This window comes from Cavia porcellus, unplaced genomic scaffold (genome assembly GCF_034190915.1).
Source record: "Cavia porcellus strain 051 isolate PalLab524CR breed Dunkin Hartley unplaced genomic scaffold, mCavPor4.1 scaffold_28, whole genome shotgun sequence".
NCBI lineage: Eukaryota > Metazoa > Chordata > Mammalia > Rodentia > Caviidae > Cavia > Cavia porcellus.
In genome coordinates, this window is record NW_026947511.1 from 38,254,741 (window position 1) to 38,278,453 (window position 23,713).

The window sequence follows — 23,713 nt, forward strand, 5'->3', positions numbered from 1 at the left end:
GGCAGGGCTCCCTAATGGGGTGATTCCAGAGCTTTGGCTCTGTGGTTTCTGTATGAATTCAGTGGGCAAAGGAGACACGGGATGAGGGAGAGTGTTCAGGAAGGAGGAATCCTCACCTGTGCAGAAAAGCCAGAGAGAAGGGGCATTGGGGAAATAGAGGCCAGGTGGGCATGGCTACAAAGAGTTGGATCATAGTAAGAAGGATGCAGGCCCTCTGCTCCAGCCCAGTGGGACTGGGAGGCACTTCCAGCAGAGTAATCTCCCTGCTACATCTGACTGAGGTCCTCTGTGGTGGCTTTGTGAACTGTGGCTGCCACGACCACAGAGAGCAAGTGGCAGCAGTGTCCCATCCTGACAGGGTCAGGTCTGATATCCATGAATTATGGCACCTGCCTTCTCCTTATTCGTTTGAGAAGAGCTGAAATAGGAAAGCAGTTAGTCATGGAATGTGATCAGGTCCCAGCCATCAGAGTTTCAGGGAGGGGCAGCAGTGTTCAGGGTGCCCCAAGACACACAGGCAGTGTGCTCCACTGCACACACATGCTGATCCTCTTCTAGGACCAGGACTCTGAACTCTACCCTCCACATAGCAGGCAGACAAACGTGTGACCACAGATAGACATCCCCTGCCCCAGTGTCCCCCTGAGGCCCCTCACATTGCTAATGACATGGAGAAATTCAGCCATGACAGATGCTTGATCTAGAGCATTCCCAGCTCTCCTGAGAGAAAATCTGCACCCTCAGAGGAAGTGGTAGTGTCATTCCTGACACTGGGCTCTCTGAGAAGCTCCAGCATGGAGCAGGTGCAGAGCAGGGGTCACCTGAGACAGCAGGTAGAGGACTGATAAGTCCCTCTGGAAGGGCCAGCCCCACATGGCCCACCTGTCACTTCCCTTCAGATTCTGCCAGACAAGATGCAGGCAATGGACCCATCAGTGGAGGCAAAGAATATCACCTTGTTCCTGGGGACCTTGCTGAAAATCAGAGGAGAAAGATGAACACTCAGAGATGATGAGGGACAACTCTATGGCAGTTGACAAATATACCCTTTGAATGGATGACAAGTTGAGTCCCAGGATTCACCATGCTAATGGCAGTCTGGAAGGAATTCAGAGTCCTTGAACATACAACTGTAGGACACATTGGGCAGGATTTCATGAAACTGGTGCCCTTTGGTCAGGAGTTCAGAAGGCATGGTAGGGAGGAGGTGCCCTGCCGTCTATTTCCCTCTAGGCTGGCTGCTGAGATTAGAGCCCCGAAGGCTGCCTCCAATCCCACCTCTAAGCCTCAGCACCCACTGTCCCTCTGTGCCCATTGGGCATCTCACTTTTTGTATCCACTGCCTTCTTGGGGAGTTCTGCTGTTTGAAGATGGATGTTTATTAATGGACAGCGAGACCTTTTCTAGCCCATCCCAAGCATCATTCAGACCCTTTGAACCATGACACAGGGCTTGGATTATGTAGAAACCAGCTTTTTGGTCCTGTGAGGATTAAATCACCATCGGCCTTAACCAATCTTCACAATAAACTAGAGCTGTGACCCCGCTGGGGGCTCTGGGAAGACGGGAGAACTGAACCAGGAGACGGAGCACGGGGAGTGGTCTTCAAGCTGCTCACTTGGGGCAAGCAGTTGAGTTGCTGGTGGCCCACTGCTTTGAAAGTTGTCTAGATGACCAGTGGGCAGTCCTATCAGGGGACAAGGGAGAGCTGGGCCAGCCAGGTAAAACCCTAGCCCCAGGAGGTACCCACTTTACAGTCCTGGGAACTGTTATTTACCCAAGGCACGATTTTCTCTGTAAAGTGAATATGTGAATTCTACTCTTTAGGGTGTCATAACTGAAATAAAAATGTACTCAAAGCACAGAGCACAATGGCTTCTTTCAGTCCTAAACATTCAGCTCTTAAATTTTACTGATCTGTTAATGGCATTTAGTTCTGCTGAAAACAGAGTAGTTCTCATATATTAAGGATTCAACATTAGTGTCATCCATAGCACGATGGCGATTTTCTGAAATCTCCTTCTGAGCAACATTTCCACATCAGGCATCATGCAGCTGGTGAAGAAATAATATCAAATCCACCAAGTCATTCCAGGCTTCAGAAAATGATAATTCTTGGATAAGTTCTTTCGCACTGTCACTAATGCTGATGTTATCTGCTGCTGGTCTTGGGGCAACACTGGCAAAAATCACAAACCATTCTGAGCAGTCTTTACTCGCCAGGTTGAAGGAGGGAGAAGCCAGTAGTAATCTGGGGTTAGGTTAACTCCGAGAATTCTGTGGAGAAAATAAGGGAGTCTTTATTCTTCTTTTACAAATATTAGGAAGCACGATTCTCCATGGGGTGTGGGGTGAGGATGGGACATGCATCTTCTCCAGCCCACTTTCCAGTTTATGTTGGGAAAATCCAAGTAGAGAACCATGACTTCCTGCTGTGTGCAGGCGCAGGATTCTCTCTTGGGCGTGGGAGTCACACACATAGGGTACTTGGAGCTGTTGGTTTGAGACATCTGTAGGATGCACAATGACTTTCTGGGCTCTGCCTGGACCTTTGGCTCGATCCACCTGCGTGATTATTTCAGGTTATTACTGTCACTGCCATCTTTATTCTCTCTCACTGAAGCACAACCAAACCTCTTCTGGTTTTGTGTTCTAAGTCAAAATTCATAAGAAATGTTTTGAGAATCTAATGAGTGATGCACTGTGGGCCCCCCCCAAGAGTGGGAAACTCTACCTCAATGTTTCATGGTCTAATAGGGTTGAGGGGTACACAGTATGCACCATGAAGAAGGTGCACATTCAGTAACACGGGGCCCTGCATTTCCTTTCTTTTCTTTTCTTTTTTTCCCCTTACTGGGGATTGAACCCAGGAACTCCACACTGAGATACATCCTTAGCGTCTTTTTGTTTTTCATTCTGAGACAAGATTTTATTAAGCTACTAAGCTGCCCAAACTTGTAATTGGGCCCAACATTAGGATTTTCCTGCCTCAAGTGCTAGAATGACAGGCATGTGTTGCGCCTGGTCATGGTCTCCTCTGAAAGGAACATTTTGGACCAAAAATTTCAAAATGGCTGCCTTCAAGCTGACCCATAGGTGGGTTTTACTTGGCTGTAAAGTATTACTGTATTCAATTGAATTCCTTGCTAGCCTGTAAACGTAAGGCAGATTTTTACTTTAAAATCTACATCCAGCTTCTCTTGAAAGATAGACAGAGCTGACATTACTGAGTCTCTCTTCTCAGAGTCCTGGACTCTGAGAAGAGAAGCTGGACCTGCCCTTTCCAACAAAGCACACTCCAGTCCTGCAATCCCTGCTGTCCATGCCTGGCCTACCCCACACAAATCAGGGGGTGGCGAGGCTGCAGAGGACGGAGACCAGGCTGCAGATGATCTTGAGTCTAGCCCAATCCTTTGCAATGAATTTTCTGTGAACCAGGGCGATCCTTGGGTGCTAAGAGCCGTCATTTATCACTTAGGAAGATGATGGTGCCCCAGGAGCACTGACAAGAGCAAGGAAATGAGTCTAGAGACTGCTACAATTCTTCAAACAACCACATCTCGACTTTTATCCCTTTGTCTTAGCCCTACACGGAAATTGTGCAGGGCAAACAGGAAAGCATGCTGGGCAAAAGATCGAAAGGCTCTGATTCCAGCTCTGTGCTTGGTAGCAGGATGATGGCAAGGCCAACTGCCCAGCCTCCCTCTGCCTGGCTGTGGGGGCAACACCAACTGCTGACAGCCTGGGAGGAAGCAGCCTGCACCTCCTGAGCTCAGTTCTGAAGACTTCCCCTGCCCAGCAGGCTTCCTCTGCTCAATGTTAAGTTGTTCCTGGTTTCGGAGCCTCCCAGCTTCCTGTGACCTTGTGCCTTCCCACCTTGAGGCTTTCAGAGTTGAAAAGGGCTTTGGAGATTAAGAGGGACCTCAGACTTTCTCTAGCCATCTTCCCTGCAGCCTTCCAGTGTACTCTGGGATTGATTGCTCTGGAGACAGGGCCTTTTCTCCTGCTGACATTATTTTCATGATCAATTCCATTTTTCCCCACTAAAACCCATAACTTTAACACCACTTACCCTGATAATACTATGTTCTGTAAGAAGGTAGATCAATTCTGATGTTTCTTTGCCTTAAAATGCTTTTGCTCTTTAAAGACAGAAATTTGGCCTTTACCCTACTCCCAGATCTAGTCCAGATGAAATGTGACATATGTCCAGCTTGTGGGTTCATGTGACGACACTGCCAGTTCCCTCTTCCCAACCTGCCAGGTGTTTGTCGTGGTCCTCTGTGCCCTCCTCTTCCTTCTCCTCCTTTCCCTGTATGTCATGCATACATACGTCTGGGTCCTGCCACCCTCAACTAGGCCTAGAAAGGGCCTTTGGCCCCCCCAACCACATTTGCCTCTCCCTTCCTGTAATTCAAACCTCTTTTTCTTTTTTTTCTACAAATGTGCCAATTTGTCTAAGTTAAGAGATCTTTAAAGTCACTGATGAAGGTCTTAATAATTACATGTCAGAAGGCCTCCTTCAGAGGGTGTTAGGACATGGCCGGAGCCTGGCCCCGTGGTGCCTGTGGCCCCCTCCTCCCTTTCTGTTTGCACCTGCAGCCCTTATTTCTAGTGTCCTGTTCCCTCCTGATTTTATTATGTTTCCCTTTGCCGGAAGGCAAGTTCCAGGAAAGCAAAAGCCTGCCTGTTCTGTTTCTTTTTAAGCCTCCAGTGGGTGCAGAGGAAGAGCACAGGGAATACGCTCAACTCTGTGGGTGAAGGGCATCAGGGAACACCCCTAGGAACACTGCTATCTCCACACCACTGTGATTACACACACATGCACACACGCATGCCTCTGCTAGGGTCCATCCAGCCTTGACGCCTTGGCTCTTCCAGCTCTGATCTCCACCCACGTCATGGCTGAGACTTGGGGTGCACGTAGCCTTTTCTGTGTCATCTGTATTTGTCACCCATGTTTTATTCCCCTTCCAGTGTCACAGTTGACTGTGTTCATAGACAGCTCCTTAGCTAACGCTGTTCTTCCAAGGTGGGGACAATGTCTTCTCTGTGATTGTTCCTAGGCACTCAGCAGAGTGCAAAATAAATAGTTAATAAGTATTAACTATTCTATAAATATAGATTTGGAACCCCAAGGTGGGCATAGGCCACTTCTGAGTAGATGCGGAGGCGGAAGCCTTTATACAGTCAGCACTGAGTGTCCTCTGTGTTCCAAGTCCTGCCCTAGATACCAGGGACATCAGCACAGAAAACAACCAGAAATGCTTTCCATGGAACATCCAGTGGGAGGAGAAAAGCATAAGCAAAATGATGAAATTAAATGCTCCAAATGATACATGCTAAAAAGAAAAAAAAAGAGAGAGAGAAAGTAGGGCAGGACCAGAGATTAGGAGGGGGGATGGAAGGCAGAATTTTCAGTGCAGTGGCCGGGGTACAGTTTACAGAGATCATGACATTTGGGCAAAGACGGGAGCCTTCCAGAAACACTGCCTGAATTCCCATAGCAAGTGAGCCCCAGGCCGGAGGCCTCAGAATTCAGGAACAGCATTTGCACTCTAGTGAGAAGACTCGTGTCCACCAGAGTTGGAAAATGTGAGAGCCTCTAAAATATAGCAGGATCAAGAGGCCCTGTGCATGGAGAGCCAGCTCTCCAAACTCTGAATAAACGTCACCGTCCTCCTGCGCTGGCGGCCACTTCTCCCTGCCCTTTTCTATGCTGCCTTGATGCCTCGTAGATGCTTGAGATGATAATGCTGGAGCAGAGCAGTGTAGCTCCCTGGGCCTGCAGGGACTTGGGGACATTGTGGGAAGGCCAGCGTTTAAAAAGTATGCATATGCCCTCTACTTTTCCAACACCGACATGGGGCTGGGGTTCCTGGGAACAGCGCTCCATGCAGACTGAGAGAAGGTAATCTCAATGGAACACCCTGTTGACAAACCCCATGGTTTTGCTCTTTGGACATGCAAACAGGGTCATCTTGGGACCCTACCACCTCCTAGGACAGACTTCTCACTGCTTCTGGAAGTTCTCTCTGAGTTCCCTCCAGGCCTCAGTTACCTGGCCTGTGCAGGGATCCAGAGCGGGGATCATGTCCCAAGCCTCCAAGTGAAAGCAGGCGATGCGTGGCCATGTGGTAGTGTCCACACTTCAGGAGGGTCAGCTTCTCTGAAGTGCCTCGGGTATTAAATTGGTTTAAGTCACTTTAGTGCTTCGATTATCTCCTGAACCCACACAGATGTTGATCCAGGTCTTGGCCCCTCTCCAGCAGCTGTCTAAGAAGAAATCTGTTTGAGCACTGTGGATAACAGACCCGCATTGATTCTGGAATAAATTACCCCTGCAGGCGATAAGTGTAGCTGATTGGTTGTATTTAATTCATACTAATACTTTCCCAGTAAAAGGTCAGAGTTTTCCTCTGAAGTTGTAAAAGAGTAAAATTGACTGACAGTTGAAATCTGATGAAGCCAAACCAAGCAAGCAGAATCTCATTCAGTGTGTCTTTGCCTGAGACAAAAGCGGAAGTGCGGGGGGCACCTGGTGTTGGAAACCAAGAAGGAGGAATGGGATGATGTTCAGGGACACTGGGAAGCAGGAGATATCTCAGAGGACAGAAAACGGAGCAGATCTCATTGCAGAGCTAGCTGTGGACGCCACAGATGCCCTGGGGAGCTATAGGGGTGCAGCATAGAACCTCTGGGAGAAAGGGGGACAAGCTGTCCATTGGCCTCCTGGCCACCAGTGATTAAGGCTGCTGACTATTTATTCGCCCTCTGAGGTCACGCATTCTTGAATACTGAGGGACTTCTTGGGATGCCTCTTGTCTGCAGAGAAGCCAAACAAGAACCCTATACAGTGACAGGACTGAGAGACCGGAGGGGACTGGCAACTGTGTAGTGGCACCCAGATGTACACAACCAGCACAAGCTCTGGCTCTGCTGACTTCATTGACAGTCCACTCCATTCTGAGGAAGACACAGATTACTTGCACACTTTACAGCTGTGTATCGCTGTGCAGGGTCGCCTATGCCAAACCTGGACAGGATCTGCTGCAGCTGTCCCCAAGGGTGTGGGGACAGTATCAACACTGGACTTGGATAAAGTCTGATATGTTTAGTGGTTGCTTGTCTGACTTCACAATCTCTTTTCGGTCCCATACCTGAAAACTCTTCATGATCAGCTCTGTCCCTCCTGCTCCACAAGCAGACAACTTCTTAGTGGCTCTGAGCTTCCTGAGTTTAAAGAGGCAAAGTTTGAATGAGGGAGCATTTTCCTAAGCAAGGCACAGAAATAACGATGATAGAAAGATGGATAAATTGGATCTTATTAAATATTAAGAACTCTGTTCATCAAAAGGTGCCACTTGAAACAGAAAGGAAGGCCTTGGGCTGGAAGGGGATCTTCACTCTGTACAAGTCTAACAAAGTACTCATTTCCAGGATGTATGAAGAAATCATAAATATAAGTAAAAGCAAACAGCCCATTAAAATGAGCCAAACACTTGAACAGACATTTCACAAAAGACAACATCAAACTGGCGAAAGCAGCCATCAGTGAAATGCAAACAACCACACTGAGATACCATTACACAGCCAACAGGCGGCTACAGACAAAGGAGCCCCTGGTACCAGGGCTGGCAAGAATGTGGAACAACTGGGATTCTGATAAAGTTATTACAACCACTGTGAATTCAGAGACATTCCTGGTGCCTTCTAGAATTCAGTTCATGTCTATTCTCAAGATAAATGAACCCATGCTCCCACCAGAAATGACCTACTCATAATGACACTGGAGTGGAAAATATTTCATTGTGTACCGAGAAAATAGGCAAGTGAGTTTGGGTCCTTCACATCATGTAACATGCTCATGCTTAGAAGATAAAGGAAGAGAAGACAGGTTTTTACAACATTTATTTTCTACTTACACAGTTTGGAAATAGACAAAACAGGTGTTTGGTAACAAAAGTCAGAATAGTGGTCACACAGGCTTTGGGGGAGGTAGGTGAGACCTTAGAGGTGTGGAGGATTTTCCTGTGTGGAGTGGGCAATGGTCACACTGCTGCTGGTCACATTGTGGTATAAAAAAATCAGTGAGGCTGTGCATTTTATGTATGTCAGTTCTACCTCAATAAAAAAAAATTAAGGAGGACAAAAATTAAGAACAGAGAGTTAATGACACATTCCACTAGCAAGGGTCCAAGACTTTACTATAAATCAGACTGGAAGTAGCACCATATTGAGATCAGAAGTCGTTGGTTTTGATGTGGATGCAGGAACCCAGGCCTTCAGATGTTAATTCTACTCATCCTAGATTCTCATCCATAAAATTACACCTGGCTGAGGGTCTATCAGGTCCTCCTAATCACAGGTCCACAGCAACTGCTTCCCACCCAAGGCCAGGCTGAGCATGCACCTTAGATGTCTTTGCTCTCCTAGGAGCTCCTCAGGAGCACAGGTCCAAGTTGGAACAGGTAGAGAGTTTCAAATGCTGTGCATTTCACACACAGCTCTGCTTGACAGTCATGTCCCAGCCAGCATGTGGTGACTCTGAGAGCGGGTAGCTGCAGTTCCTGTTCCACCCCCACCTGCCACAAGATTCCCCGGGGACCCCTGTCATGTCAGAGCACGCCAGCTTGCAACAGTGCCATGCAGTAGCCTACCGAGCCACTGGTGTTTGAAGCTCAATTTTAGTACTACTCTCTCCATGACCTCAACTGTCACACAGGCCCCGAGGCTCAATTTTCTCATCTGTTTCCACCCAGAACTGGTGTCAGGAGCAGACAAGGTGACATGTGCAGAAGCCCCCGGCGCCTGTGCCCAGCCAAGTTCCCCAAAGTGCAACTATTGTACCCTGCATAGCTAGCGTCTGCCATACTTGTCACCAGGGCCCCAGGCTGCCGTTCATACCACGTGCCAGGATAAAAATAGCTTCTTAGTTCCATAAAATAGTAAATCAGGAAAGAACCTTAGAAATGATATTGTTCAACAGAAGAATTTCTTTAAAGTCTTTTGAGTGACAAACAATACAGGTGGAAAAGCTAGATCACACTAAAAGGACGACTTATTGAAAGAATTTTGGAGTACAGTATTTTATGCAATCATAGCAAAATCTAAACAGTGAGCCCACAAAGGGGAATAAATGAGGAGGGCCCTGCTATTCCCCAGGTAGCAGGGTTTGCAAGTCCTCAGGCGTTACTGAATGTGGCTCAGCTCTGCTGTCCCTTGTGCTAGGACCCAGCACATCACTTGATGCCTGATAACAACATTAATATTTAATTTGGCCCAAACAGAACTCTGGGCTTTCCCTACAAAATCTGTTTTTCTTACTGTCTCCTCTGTTTGAAAAATCACACCACCAAACAGTCACCCCAACCATGAACATGGTCTTCTGCCTGTTTTCTTCTCTGCACTTGTTACCCCAGCATCTCTGTTCATTCTCCTGCTGGGTCCTTCTCACCACTGCGCCACAGACTTGGTCCCATCACCCTCTCCAGGACTTGCTACCAGCACCCCTAGTTTGCATAGTCCGATGAGGGATGAGGAACTTTTCAGAGCTTTCAATGATGCAAATAGGCCACCTTAACGTGCACGCCATCGGTTCACCACCACTGGCCTAAGTGCTTTCCTGAAAACACAAATCAGGTCACTCGTGGTCCTCTCTGCCTCAAACCTCCCCCTGGCTCTCTGCTGCATGTTAACCCCAAACAGTTTCTGTGGCCCCCGAAGGCCCTGTGTGGTTTGATCCATTTGATCTCTTTGAGCACATTGGCCTTTCTGCCAGGCCTCAGCACAAACTGGCCTCCTTTCTGTTTCGGCTTGGAATGTGTGTGCCTTCATTTCCCAAGTGGCTGGGCCTTTGTGTCCCCAAGTGAAGGAATGCTCTCTCCCCAGGTCCTCGTCACTAGAAAGATTTCCAAAAGGTCCATAACTCCCTTCATCTGTCATCAGTCCCTGACCCGGAAGTTAAAGTCTCCTCAGGTAAACTATCGGCTGGTTGAAAATCACAGCTGCCTTTGCCCTTAGCATTTCTCCTGTCTGGCAAAATCTCCTGCTCTGATTCAGATTGCATGAGTTCTAAAGCCAAAGTTATCAAGTTACACAAAGACCAAACATGTAAAGGAATAGAACTGCTTTGTTAATAAGCATGTTTCGAAGCTTTCATAAACAATATTCATTGTTTTAAATTTAAAGCATTATGTTCCTTGGATTCAAACCAATAGCAATGTTTTCTTATGAAGGCAAACAATTTGGTGAAAGTCTGTGGTTTCACTTTAACCCCCGAATGCAACAAAATTTTTAGAATGTGAACATATTTTTGTTGAGATGGAGCATTTCTCATTGTAACCCTGATGCAAAAACCCTGGAGAACGGGCTTACTTACCTGCCCAACTCTTCCTGGGTCCACTAGGCATTGGAATCCTTTTCTGAGGGCTACTGTGGTTTTCAGCTCCCTTTGCAGGCACCAAAATGTTGATTTGTATGAGAAGACAGGTCCTGAAAATGAAGTACAGCAGAAGAAAAGAAAACAATCAAGAGACCAAGTGATGGAATCAGGGGGTGTCAGTTGCTAGGACTGAAGCTTCCATTACAATTTTCTCTGGCTATTTATTAGTCTTCTCTTTATAAAAATGCAGAAGTGGGACATGGGAAGGGTAAAGTACAGATAAGTGAGAACTTCATTGTTTAACTATCTCAGGGACCATCTTTGGCCATGTTGGCCTTGATGTTTACTGTCCCTTTAGATATATCTTAGCAAAGCATCTCATGCTATCCCAGCAGCATTCCACTGGAATAAGGTCCTGCTTTCATTTCCTTTCGTACTGTGCCTTAACCAGACTTTCTCCAGAACAAACAATCATGTGGCCTAGAGGAGCTCAGAGTCTCTGGAGTTACAAGAGATAAGGTTAATTTAAGACATCTTTCCCAACAATCACTTCCTAGTTAATGCTTTTACACTGCAGAAGATCTAGGAGGATACTATTATGGCTTGTGTCTAGACAGTCCCCCAAAGTCTCGTGGAGTCATAAGACCTTTTCAGAGGTGGCTGAATCTAGAGTGCGCAATGCTGGGATTAATCATGGGTGATTGCCCATCAGCTCACTGATTGGATTGATACCACCCTAATCCCAGCAGTCTGTATAAGATAACAGGGCAGAAAGAGGCTTCTCTCCTGTTTTTGCTCTTGCTGCTTTTGCTGTCTTCTGAAACCATGAAATGTGGCTCCTCTGCCATGTGCCACCCTGCCTTGGAGCCAGCCCATTATGTACCAAAACCGCTGCAAATTGTAAGCTAAAAAAAACCTTTCCCCTAACTTTGGGTGTTGGGCATTTTGCTTCAGCAATGAAAGAAAAGTAACTAAGACATATCACATCCCAGTCTTGTCCCACAGATTGGAATAGTGATTTTACGGGGTACGTGGTGGTCAGTATGTGGGTGAATGGTTAAATGAATGTCAAATTGGTTATAAAATGTCAAAAGCCAGAAAGAGTCTGGGAAGTAGAATTGTGGACCCTGGATCACTGGCCTCAAGCCAAAGTCACAGGGTTCCCAAACACAGGCACCGCTCTCTGCAGGGCCACTTCTGTGTATCTCTGCAGTGCTAGGAACATCCTAGGGTCTGTCCCCATTTCATAGATGCACACACCAAGGCCCAGAGCAATAAGAGACAGCTTCAATGATGGGATTCATTATTTTCTATGTTGCCAAGCATGCTTCATCTGTCCTTGTTGAAATGACTTCTTTCTCTGTGTTAAAACCAATGGTGTGAATCCATGTTGATAAACATTTCCCTTCATCTACACCGACTTTGTTTAATGCGAGTGTTGGAATTTGCATTTCCTCCTACAGGAAAGAAACGTGGCCCAGATTTTCATGGTGGGACAAGATGTTTCAGCTTTCCCACACAGATATTTTTGTTGATTTTGGCTTTTTGCCTTTCTGATTTTTTTAAAAATACCAATAGATTCTTGGCATCCCTTCAGTTTCTGACATCTTAGTTAAATAGGCTTTCTTAGCTTTTCTTTTTTTTTTTCCCTGTGTTTGCTTCTTAATTAATTTGGCATTTGCTGGTAAATTCTGTAAAACAGGATCCCATTTTAGTTTCTTCTGATTAAATGAATATCTTTAGTCTGTGGCCATTTCAGAGTAAAATATGTGTCTGATTAGAGACAAGAATCCAAACTTCCTTTTGACTAGCTAGGGCTCACACAATTTTTCAGTGTCATGTTCCTGATCACTTTTTTTAGCCTTACTCTTTTAAAAATTTGGTTATACAAATTAATTATACTTCTTTTATTTTCTTCTCAACATCATTTAAGAAATAAAAAGTCATAACATATACCTTCAAATAAAATTAAAATGACATAAGTTTGATTTGGTAACTATAGCATATAATAGGCAAGGTATAAAGTAATTTTAATTTCATTTTATTGCCTAATCTTTTTTCACAGGCAACTGGGAGATCTTTAACAGGGAGATAGAGTTAAGATATTTAGATATAGATGAAGTTACTGCACATTTTAAAATGGTAGGTAGCATTTCCATAATAAAACTTTAATGTAGTTTCTCAATCTGTTTTTTGATTTTTTTTTATCCCAGTTCTTTGATTTTGAACTAAAATGTGCTTTGTATTTAAAATAGATTTCATGTAGAGAGTACAGGGTTGAGTGCTGCTTTTTAACAATTTGACAACTTGTGTAAATCAGTTATTTTATTATGATTATTTGTAAAGTTCGATTGAAGTCCTCTACATTTTTCATCATTTCTGTTGCATGTGTTTTTGTTTGTTTGTATGCTTGTTTCTGGCCCACTTTTGAACTGAGCATTTTAAATTATTTTATCATGTCTTTTAAGAGCTCTTGATAAAAATTTTTATCAACTTGCATAGAGTTTACAACATACGTATAATATAAAAATCTATTTTCTGTACATGGCATAAGATTAGATTTTAGAGAGCTCCATTCAGTCACCTCAGAGCCACTTGAACCCTGAAGTTGTCTTTCTGCTACTGTTTTTCTTTGTGTGTGTAATTTGTGTGTGTAATTATAATAACAATAACTGAGCAGTTACCACGGGCCAGACATTATTGTAGAGTTTTAACTTTACAGACGCGAGCTCCCCAAATATTAATCTCTGTTGTGCAGAGAACAATGGGGCGGGTTAAAGTCAGGTAACCCACCACACAGGGCAGGAAGGGGCAGATTTGTTTTTATTTGAGGAGAAACTAACCGTGGATAAGTTAATCTAGAAAAGTAGGTGGGGGTTGGGGAATAAAGATCCTCAGTAGCTCCTGTTTTCACGCAAGGAAAGGAGAAAAATCCTGGGTGGCAGTGGTGGCCACACTCAGTCCTGTGACAGGAGCCTTTGCTGCACTGATTTTGTAAGGAGTCTCTAATTCAAACTTTGTTTTTGTTTTATAATTGTATCAATTTATGAGAGCTTTAAGAATAAGATAGTTATACCAAATTCTACATTCATGCATATTTACTTTTTATTTATTGTAATTAGTACCTGTTTGCTGTATAGAATTATCACTTTCACTTTGGGGAATTGGGACACATGTGCATTGCATCTTGATCAATTTTACTCCTCCCTCAGCCTCTCCTCCTCCACATCCCCTTCCCCAAAAATCTGCCTCTTCATTTTCTATCATCTCCCTTTTATTCTGCTCTTTATTTATATTGTGTTTGTCATAGAAGAGAGACCATGCAACATTTAACCTTCTGTCATATTTGTCTGTACCTGTTCCTAGAAATGTGTCACTGTGAAAAGACATTGCATTTGTAGGGGAATTTTGTATCCTTATTTGCCAGTAGAAAGAAGGGATGCGTGTGGTATTTACCATGGATTCTACTTGTTTGTAAGGTTCTGGATGCCAGGCACTTCCTGCTGCTCCTACTTCACGCTCAGGGGAGGCTCAGAATTCAACGCAGGGCAGGAGAGGTACAGACTTCATGGACCATACCAAACCCAGCAAGAACAAAGAATTTGCAAAGAACAAGATAATCGAGTAAAAACAAATGCAATTGCAAGAACTAAGCAAAAAGCAATCAACAGGAATAATTACCAAAATGCAAAATCTATTAATGAATACAAAGAATTGAAAACCACTAACACCAAAAGACCAGTAGTCACCAGTACCAGAAATATATAAATAATATATAAATTAATTTATTCAGTGATTCAAGAGACAACGAAGTCTCCAACAGACATCTTCTAATCTGCTAGTCTCAAACTTAAGCCAGATGTAGTTCTCAGAGGATGTTAAAGTGCAGATTCTGAATTAGTTGGTCTTGGGACCCATGTTAATACTTATCCACCTGGCTTCCAGGGACTGCTGACTTTGGTATGTGGGCCACAGGTGGGGCTGGCAGGATGAAAGGCTCTGGGACACCATCTGTATGTAGGAAAGTGTTATGCATTTGGTGGTGGTTATAATCTCTGAAAGATGCTGTGTGCTCCTCAAAGGGTCACAGTATGGAGAGATATGTGGTAGCATGCAGGCTTGTTAGCTGGATACATGATTAGACCCCTCTTTATAAACTCATCTAGAAAATTTAGTCACCCTGAGAAATGTATTCCATCACTCCCATTAAGTCACAAACTAATAGCCCTTGACAGAGGGAACACCAACGGCAATGGTGGGTGTGTGTGTGTAAGCCTGTGGGTTTGCACACAGTCTGCCTCCCTCAGAGCTGCCAATGGATCCCTGTGGGCTGAGAGCCACCGCTGAGGTATCACTGTTTCAGGGGACCAGCTACTGCCACATACCCAGTGTGCCAAGACAGTCCTGAGGTCACAGCATACTTAAAGCACCCTCATACATTAAGTAACCACCAATATGTTGCTGGCTTCTCCTCGCTTCCCTAATCTTACTTGAATCTGTACCATGGGTAGAGAAATAATTCTACATGGAATATGGGGTCAAATCATCTTGCCAGGCTGGCACTGATTCAGGCCCTAAATCAGACTTATATTCAAAAATGTTGAATTTGTGTAATATCCACACGCACAAAGTTACAGGTTACAGCAGAGTTATAGCTCCATCCTATGAACAAACCAATAGCTGCTTTCAGTCCACACTGCCTAGAAAGATCTCATTCCATTGGTGGATGTAGCAGCTTTTTTTTTTTTAATTTCTGTCATTTGTGATGTGGCTGAGCATTAAGACTATCACTCCAGATGATAGACTTTCTGAGGTGCCCTCTGCAAGCATCTCAGACTGAATGCCCACCTCGGGCACAATGTCAGATCTTTTTCAACCATTCCCCCCTCTGCTTCTTCCATTTCCTGTGAGAACAAACAGGACATATCAGGGACTTAGGACCTGGCACGTAGAACACACTTGAACCTTAGCTATTGTTCATCCTACCTGCCCAGGCATTGTTTGCCATCTTGTAAATGCCCAAGTGGAGACGCAGCCACTGTACAAGGTTATGGCCAATGTCAGCTACGGTTGCAGAGTCGGTTACGGTTTCAGGTCATCCACTCACTTCGATAGATGTTGATAGATGTTGACTTCACGTTTCAGGTGGGAAAGGCTTTCTGGGGGTATCTCATATCCTGGCTTGGGTGGGGTTGGGAGTTTGAGACAATTGTTTCCTTGAGTTTCCAGTCTCGAGAAATTTGAACTTAAGAAATTTAATTTTCTATATCATTAATGTGTATTCTTTCTATGTCATTATAGGAAAAACAGGGGAAAGACCTAGATAAAAATAGAAGAGGAAGAGAAGGAGGAAGGGTAGCTGAAATACCCTCAGGAGGGCTTGGGGATGTGAGTCAGAGCTAGAGCCCTTGCCTGGCATGTGTGAGACCCCGAGTTCCATCTTGTGTGCATACTTATGCATGCACACGCACACACATGCATATACACACTTCATCAAGAGCATAAGACCTGTGCACTTTCTTTTTGGAGTTAATGACTGAGTCATAGAAATTGTCTCTGTCTGCCTCTTAAAAGAATGAAAATGCCATTTCAATTCCATGGGGAAAATAAGCAAAAGGACACCATGCTGCCTTTAAAAAGCCGAGTTTGATCAGATGCCAAGTGGAGAAAGAATGGATTCAAATTTAAACTGTCTTCAGAAGGACCTGACGTGGAACATACTATGGATTTAGCCCATTAATTTAACAGCGAACTTCCTAAAGTGTCCTTGTCAATTATTGGCTGCCTAGTGTTAAACAGAGGCTTCACCTCCACTGGGAGGAGCGAGAACACACTCGGTTTTAAAGTTCATCCCCACCATTTCCAGTTAGGGAAGACAAGACGTGGCCTTCTGGAAAGAAGTCCTTTCCTCAGCAAATCTCGGAGGTGATTATCACTGTGTCTCCTCTACATCTGTGCCCCTGACACATAGCTTAGGATTCAAACGAGATGTATTCAGCCACGAATCTTGCTACAAAACCAGTGTCTCCAGGAACATGTACCTGCATGTCCCCTTTGCTTTATATTTTCTATAATTCTGTATTTAACAGTACTGGTCATGTGCAACAAGGTCATTCCTTCTTTCTTAATTCCTAAAATACCTGTTTGGGAGGTGACATTGGAGTAACATAAGTACACACATCTGGGCCTCCTGCCTACAGCGACAAACACTCTGAAGTCTCCCCACGGTCTCAGGCAGCCTTTTTTCTGCTTTTCTTCCCCATGGCAACAACTGCAGTGCTTACAAGGGAGTTAAGGAGAGAGGACACTCCACCATCAGCGTGACGCATGGTATCACACCACAGATTCAAGTGCCTCGGCTCCCTGGTTCCACAATGCTTAGGTTCACTTCTGTTCAAAGACAGATTTTCTATTTGGGAGGAGGTTTGGTTTCGTGGTCGTTTAGTGTTTTGACAGCTAAATGCATAAGTGATGCCTCAGTATATCAGGGAAATGGAGACATCCTTAGAATTAAAAATGCATGGTCACTGTCCCTCTGCAGGGACAGAGCTGCCCCTCACAGCCAAAGCTGATGGTGTCATCTCCACTCCACACTCTCAGACTTCCTAGCAGCATTCCTCACGCTTTCTGGCATGCAGCTCTTCTTGGCCATCTTGTTTTATCTGGAAAGTTTCCACTAGACCTCCTGTCTTTACCCCAGGATGAGTGGATCCCATCTTTTTCTGAGATCCTATGGTACGGAAGCTCTCAAAGTCTACTGCTTGTCAGGGGTTCTCAAGACCTTTCCCCTTAAGTCCAGACTGTTCTCCTAATAATCCTGAAACATCATTTGCTTCTTAGTTTTGTTGACATTGGTAATAAAGCATGAATCAGGCAGCAGCGCTGAACTGTACCCAGAATGTTCATGACCCTCAACACCACTCACAGTTTAAACAAAATAGAGAAAAAGACAGGAAAGTCCAGTTTTAAGATTTTAACAAGCAGAAAAGTTATGAGCTTTGTCATCTCTTTAATCTGAGCACACACCTTTGTTCTGGGTATCAAATGTGAAGCATCCACAAAGCTTCCCCATGGCAAACCCAATCCGATGTTTTACCCAGGAAAGCAACACCTCCAGCTGGAACGAGCTCCTGCTTGCCTCCTTTCCCCAGGAAACAGCACACTCAGCTGGAGAAACAACCAGCAGGCAGCAGGTGTACAGACAGGTACAGGGGTGCGGTGGATCTGTTACTTTACAGAAAATAATGATGGTGCCATTTGCCAGTGATAAACAATGATATTCTTGGCAAAACTTAAAATTCTGGGAAACTCATGTCCACCGTGGTGGACAGCTTTCCTAATGTGTAAAGATTTGTTGATGAGATAGATGGGGCATTAATGAATATGATTTTTACATCTGTGTAATGAAACTGATCAATTTAGGAAAGCCACATAAGTCAGAGAACCAGTGTTTTCCAAATGACCAAGGAAGACTGTCAGAAAGTTCTATTCAAAACTAGAAAACTAGATAGCTGAATCTTACCATAATAAAACTGTGACTCGATTATGGCTTCGGATTCCACATTGCAGTTCACTATAAGAACTATCAATTGTCATGTTTTGAAGCTCTGGAGAGGAATATTCAGTTACTTGCAAGGTGGTGACATAGTCTGTGTCTTTGACCACAGGTCTGGGTGAGTTGGGCTTTGGTTCATACCCTGGAGTCAAAACGAGACAGGGCAAGACATAGACAGATCCATGATTCCTGGTGTCTTTCATTAGGTCACAAATTAAAGAGAGCTGCAAAAATATAAAGCATTGCCTATCTCCTCACACTTTATTTTCATGCTTTAGAAAACAGTGCCTTCTCATAAAAGGGTTATGTTAATATAATGAGCTCATTCTTGTTACTTTGAAGCAAAGGTATAAGTAAATATCTTTTAGTTTCTCAGCTTTAATTTCTATGTGAGAAGTATTACAGGTAAAACCCACATGACAAATGTTCTTTAGGCTTTTAGTGCTCTTAGGTTCTTTAGTTATTTAGGTCCCAATTTTCTAGGGCATAAAAGACTCCTAAAACCAAGAGTTTGGGGTGGCTGCTGTAGGATGTTATAGGCTGTTGAGGGGGGGATGGGGATTTTTGGGGACTTATGGTTCCAAGCTGGAGCAGACTGGCAGGCAGAGGGTGACATCTGCCTGTGTGCCTGGCAGGACCTGGGCATCAACCCATAGCCCTGCTGTGCCAGCAGTGACAAGCCCAGCACTGTCTCCCTCAGGGGAGCTGGATCTTTCTTTAGCCCATTTCATTTGCTGTCCTCCTGCCCTAGCAAATTAAATGTTTGTCATGTCACTAGTAGGAAAAACAACAGAGATGGCCGGCAAGTACCCTGTTCTTGGCCAGCTATCACCTGCTATGACAGCAAATTCCCCCCAAGACTTATGCAGATAGTGCCTGCCAGGTAGCTGTGAATTGTTTATCATTAGCAGTATAGACATTAAGTCCCATATAGTCCAGTGACAGCCCCAGCCCCTGGACTGCTCCCCAGGTTGGAGATGAAATCTCCTTTTGTTCATTGGCCTGTGCCTAAACCAAGAAATTTAAGAGCAAAGTTTATGTCCCATGAGCAGCTTTACAGTACAAGTTGCCTGGAGCTCTCTGTTAAGGGTCAAAGGGAAAATAGCTATGATCAGTTGCTGATGTCCCAAAGGGGATCACACAGGCCACTTAGCCAAAGCCTAAGCCTGGGTGCTTTGATCACTTTCTCCTAACCCGAGTTTTCAGAGGTAACTACTCTAATGAGATGGAAGGTATAAAAAAGGATACAGACTGAAAAGGAGAAGAGAAGACTCAGAGGAAAATTGCACAGCTCCGAGGCCTTGCATTGGTGATCAGGACGCCGAGACTCCAAACAGAGCTGAAAGACACACGGACATCAAAGACCCAAAGGTCTCCTCCTGAAACATACCAGATGTGGTATAGAAATAAGAGCTATTAATCTTTTAATTCTTGTCATTCCTGAAAACTCCCCAAGTTAATCAGACCAGTAGCTGGGATTTGAGCAGCCCAGAGCACTCTCACTGTGGAGAAACAAAGCATTTAATCATCAGGATTCCTGCTCAGGAAAACACAGGACTGTGGCAATTAATTCCTTAATGAGCCCCCTTGGAGTGATACTGAAGCTACAGGCCTGGCAGGTGGCTGATCCCAAGGCTTGAGAGATGACCCGAGAACTGCCCTGCCTAAGACAAGCTCCTTCTTTTGTCCTTCATAGAGAAAAGAAGAGCAGGGGAGAAGAAATCCTTCAAATCTCTCTCAAGCATAGTGAAACAAAAGCTTTAGTTATTTTGGGTTCTTGGACTAGATTAATATACTGGTAGAAAAGAGAAGAGCATGCCCAGACATGGAAGTCCGAAGTCCGAAGAGGTGGCACAGTGCAGGCACGTGGTCTTGAAGAAGATCCCACATATAGATGTGTGTGTCTAAGGCAAGCTTGCCTGGGTGCCTGAGAGGCAGGAAGCCTCCCAAAACTTAGGACACTCTCCTATGCAGCCTCAGAAGTCAGGGCTTCCCAACTCTGTCCTTGTGTTGATCTTACTGATATGTGGTCACTCTTTAGCCTTGGTCAGTTTGCAGTTATACCCATTTCCTGCCCTTACTAACATGTCCCAGTCTTCCTGTCTAGCAGTATGGTTCTTTATGATCAGGGTCACAGGACTTTGTTGGTCATGACTCTGCCATTGACCAATGGTTTGTGGCCCATGGATGCGTCTGTCCTTCTGTCTTTAGATCTCAGGATCCTAATTTGTAAACTGGTGGCAATAAGGAGGGAAAGGTTGGATTTACTCTCTTGGGGAAATTTCAAATTCAGCTCTATGGATTTACACTATTCATCTTTCATGCTTCCCCCTTCCCATTTAGGTTTACTTTTATGACAAAAGAGCTGGAAAAATACAGGAAAAAAGGGTGTGTTTGTGTGTGTGTGTGTGTGTGTGTGTGTGTGTGTGTGTGTGTGTTTTAAATAGAAGTAATTCCCATAGTGTCAGTTTCTATATAGAGAACACATGGTAGCTTAATATGCACTGGTTTTCTTACTTATAATAGGAATTATTATGTTTTTTGCTTTCTAGATTCTCTTCTTACGCTTTCCCTAGTCTTCTGGGTCTTCTCTTATGTCTGCCTCTCATGCAGATCATTAGCTTGCTGAAGATCAGAATGTGTGATCTGTGTCTCTGTGGCCCTCTGGAGTCTAGAGAGGGATCAGGCCTTGTTCCAAGTGAGCGTTTAATAAATAGGTATTTTTTTCAGTTGAATTGAAACTGTGCATTGAATCAAAATGTTTCAATTACTGCTTTGTATTCTGATAGGCTTGGCTCTGTTGGAGGAGTAAAATAATCACCAAATCTCAGTGTTTTAATGCAATTGAGGGCCCTCTCCCTTGCCAAGACCAAATTTGCTATTGGACGGTGTAGAAACAGGGGAAAAGCTGTTTCTGCTCCCATGGGGCTGCCTAGCAGCCCTAGATAAGGAGAGCCCTACTGGGATGACTGTGCCTTGGGTGAGGCTCAGTTTCCTCACCTGGAGTACGAGACCTCTTTAGAGGAAGGCATGGAACTTCACTCCAGGGCTTCTTCCTGACTTCTGCATACATTTCGTTGACCAGCACTACCCACATGGCGCTAGATGCGTGGGAGTGGTGTGAGCATCTCATACCTTGCCAGGAAAATGCCCCAAGACTGATATGCATGGTTGATGTTTACCATGTCCTGTAATATTTTTGAGATAATGGATTCTTTTGAGAGTCTTCTGGCAGCTACAATCCCTCTCTCCAGAATACACACACATACACATACACAGAAACACAGTTTTGCATAATTTTCAAGTTTCATGAACACTGAGCCCCAGTCCCTAGTCCTGCACAGATCCCTCATTCCAGGTTGCAAATTTCACCTGAAAACACCGGCATTTTAGCACCTGGCCATCAGACCAGCAGATGGATAATGACCATGACGGGCGATCCGATCTATTTTAATTTTATCTGACAGACTACCTACCTAGTTACCTTGTTTTTGTAAGATCTAGCATCCGACAATAAGCGTGACCAGTGAATTTCTCTTGTGTTTATCAGGAAAAGTTTGAAGGGCTGTTCCGGACTTACGATGATTGTGTGACGTTCCAGCTGTTTAAGAGCTTCCGACGCGTCCGGATAAATTTCAGCAGCCCTAAGCCTGCAGCCCGCGCCAGGATAGAGCTTCATGAAACCCAATTCAGAGGGAAAAAACTAAAACTCTACTTTGCCCAGGTAAAGTAACCCAAGTAAACTTTTTGCCCAACTCTCTTTTTTTTTCTTAGTAATTCCACTTCTAGCTACTCAAAATACACACATGCATACATACATAAAAATTAATATATATCCATATATAGTACCCTTACACACTTATATAATATCTAATATCCTATTCCCCAAAAATAAGGCTAGAGAATAATCACCCTTGAAAACTAGAGATTGAAAACACCAGCTCCAGGGATACTATTCTTGGCATCGAGCAAGAGAGTAGCAAAGGCAGGATAATCATGACATATGAATGTTCGCAGCCATGCTACTCACAACAGCCAAAAACCCTGAATGTTCACCAACACATGGACACTGTAGTTGCTCATGTGATGGAATCCTATTCAGCTCTGAAAACAAAGAAAACGTGTATGGTCTCATGTGACAGCTTGATGAGCCTTATACCAAGTGACAAGAACCGGGCCCAGAGGGTCACATGTTCCGATTCCATGAGTCTGATATACCAATGAATCCACAGAGACAGAAAGCAGCTTGGGATGCCAGGGACTGATGGAGCCAGAGCGGTGGTCACTGTCTGATCATGGGTCCAGCCTTGTCCTTGGGGTGATAAAAAGGGTTTGGAAAATGCCACTAAATTGTTGACTTTAAATCGACTAATTTCATGTAATGTGAGGTGGTCCCAGGGATGCCGATGGGATCCACTGCTCTGAGGACCAAGTAAGATAGTGGGGAATGATGTGTAGTAAGCAGTAATTATCACTGCAGTGGTCCATTGGTTCCTCCATCCCTGGGAACAAAGCTTCCTCTCAGGTACCTGTGCGCTGTGTCAAAGCCACAGGGACCTAGTGTCTCATCCTGACCATTGCAGGTTCAGACCCCAGAGACAGATGGAGACAAGCTGCACCTGGCACCACCCCAGCCCGCCAAGCAGTTCCTCATCTCGCCCCCGTCTTCGCCACCCGTGGGCTGGCAGCCCATCAGCGACGCCACACCCGTGCTCAACTATGACCTCCTCTATGCCGTGGCCAAACTAGGACCAGGTGAGCTGTCAGCAGCCTACAAAAGCCAGACCAGATAAACCGCCCCGAAAGCCTGGGTTTGTTGCTCTGGGTGGGCAATGCAGGGAGGATGGATTGAATTTGGCATCCAACCTTGCACTTGCTTAAGAGCAGTGACGGATTAGTACTAAAATGACTTTGGTGTGTATGGCTTCCAGGTCACAATGCAGATGTCTGAAGACCTGATGGTACTACTGAATTTTTCTGGAATTTCTGTGTCCCATAAGAAAGCTGCTTTCTTAGAACAGGCAGAATGGGTTGGACTGGTTGGCAAAAGGCTACTCTGCTGGGCAGCCTTGTCTTATTGCTGCCAGAGAGAGATACACCCAGGAGACTGCTACCTCAAGACAATCTGCCTGACAAAGTCCCCAGGAAATTGGTCAGTTGCCTATAAATCTAGGAAAGTCCTGTGGTTACTTTGTTCCAGTGTCGGTGTCTGTACATCTGCATAACTCATTTTCATTGGAGAACAGTATTCTAGTAGGTGAACTCATTACCATGCTTTAGTTCTAGGCTTTTCCTATTGGCAGCAAAGCTACCATTAACATTCTCATATACATCTCCTTATGCATCTGCCCAAATAGTTCTCTAGGTTTTATACCTAGAAATCATAATTGCCTTCAATGTCAGTAGATACCACCTGATGCTCAGAATTATATTTCCTGTGTTAATGCAGGAAGAGAAAGAGTGGAGATTAGAGGGGTCCCTGAACCCAGGGACAGCTAAAGTACTTGGTACAGTGGAGCCCAGGATAAATATGATGATACCCCAATTCACGAACTTAAGGAACCCAGTTGTGCAATTTTGGAAAAGATGCTCAAATTTGCGTTGTGTGAGAAAGATGACCACAGTCTTGTTTGTCACCCAATGTAGAGTTTGCAAACAAAGACAAAATTTTGCCAAGTGCTTTTATTTGGGAACTAAATTGTTCGCAAATAAAAGCATCCATGAACCTAGGTACCAGTGAACGGCAAGAAGTCAGCTCTGTCTACTGGGGTTTC

The 23,713-nt window shown here is 44.6% G+C and overlaps 1 protein-coding gene and 1 long non-coding RNA gene across 9 annotated transcripts in view; one reads left to right on the forward strand and one right to left on the reverse strand.

Annotated features, from left to right (window-relative positions):
• Positions 1–23,713, forward strand: part of Rcan2 (regulator of calcineurin 2) — a 151,940-nt gene that overhangs the window by 117,765 nt on the left and 10,462 nt on the right. For all 7 annotated transcript variants that reach the window (XM_013156799.3, XM_003473827.5, XM_013156798.3 and 4 more), the window contains 2 exons: positions 21,490–21,663; positions 22,523–22,694. In XM_013156799.3, the coding sequence (XP_013012253.1) occupies positions 21,490–21,663; positions 22,523–22,694 (346 nt within the window). The remainder of the gene's footprint in view (positions 1–21,489; positions 21,664–22,522; positions 22,695–23,713) is intronic.
• The window catches only part of LOC134473675 (uncharacterized), a 69,417-nt gene continuing 46,765 nt past the window's right edge, over positions 1,062–23,713 (reverse strand). For both annotated transcript variants that reach the window (XR_010044049.1, XR_010044048.1), the window contains 5 exons: positions 17,907–18,081; positions 15,371–15,565; positions 13,841–13,948; positions 10,382–10,494; positions 1,062–2,277 (listed from right to left, as the gene is read on the reverse strand). This is a non-coding gene — a long non-coding RNA (uncharacterized LOC134473675). The remainder of the gene's footprint in view (positions 2,278–10,381; positions 10,495–13,840; positions 13,949–15,370; positions 15,566–17,906; positions 18,082–23,713) is intronic.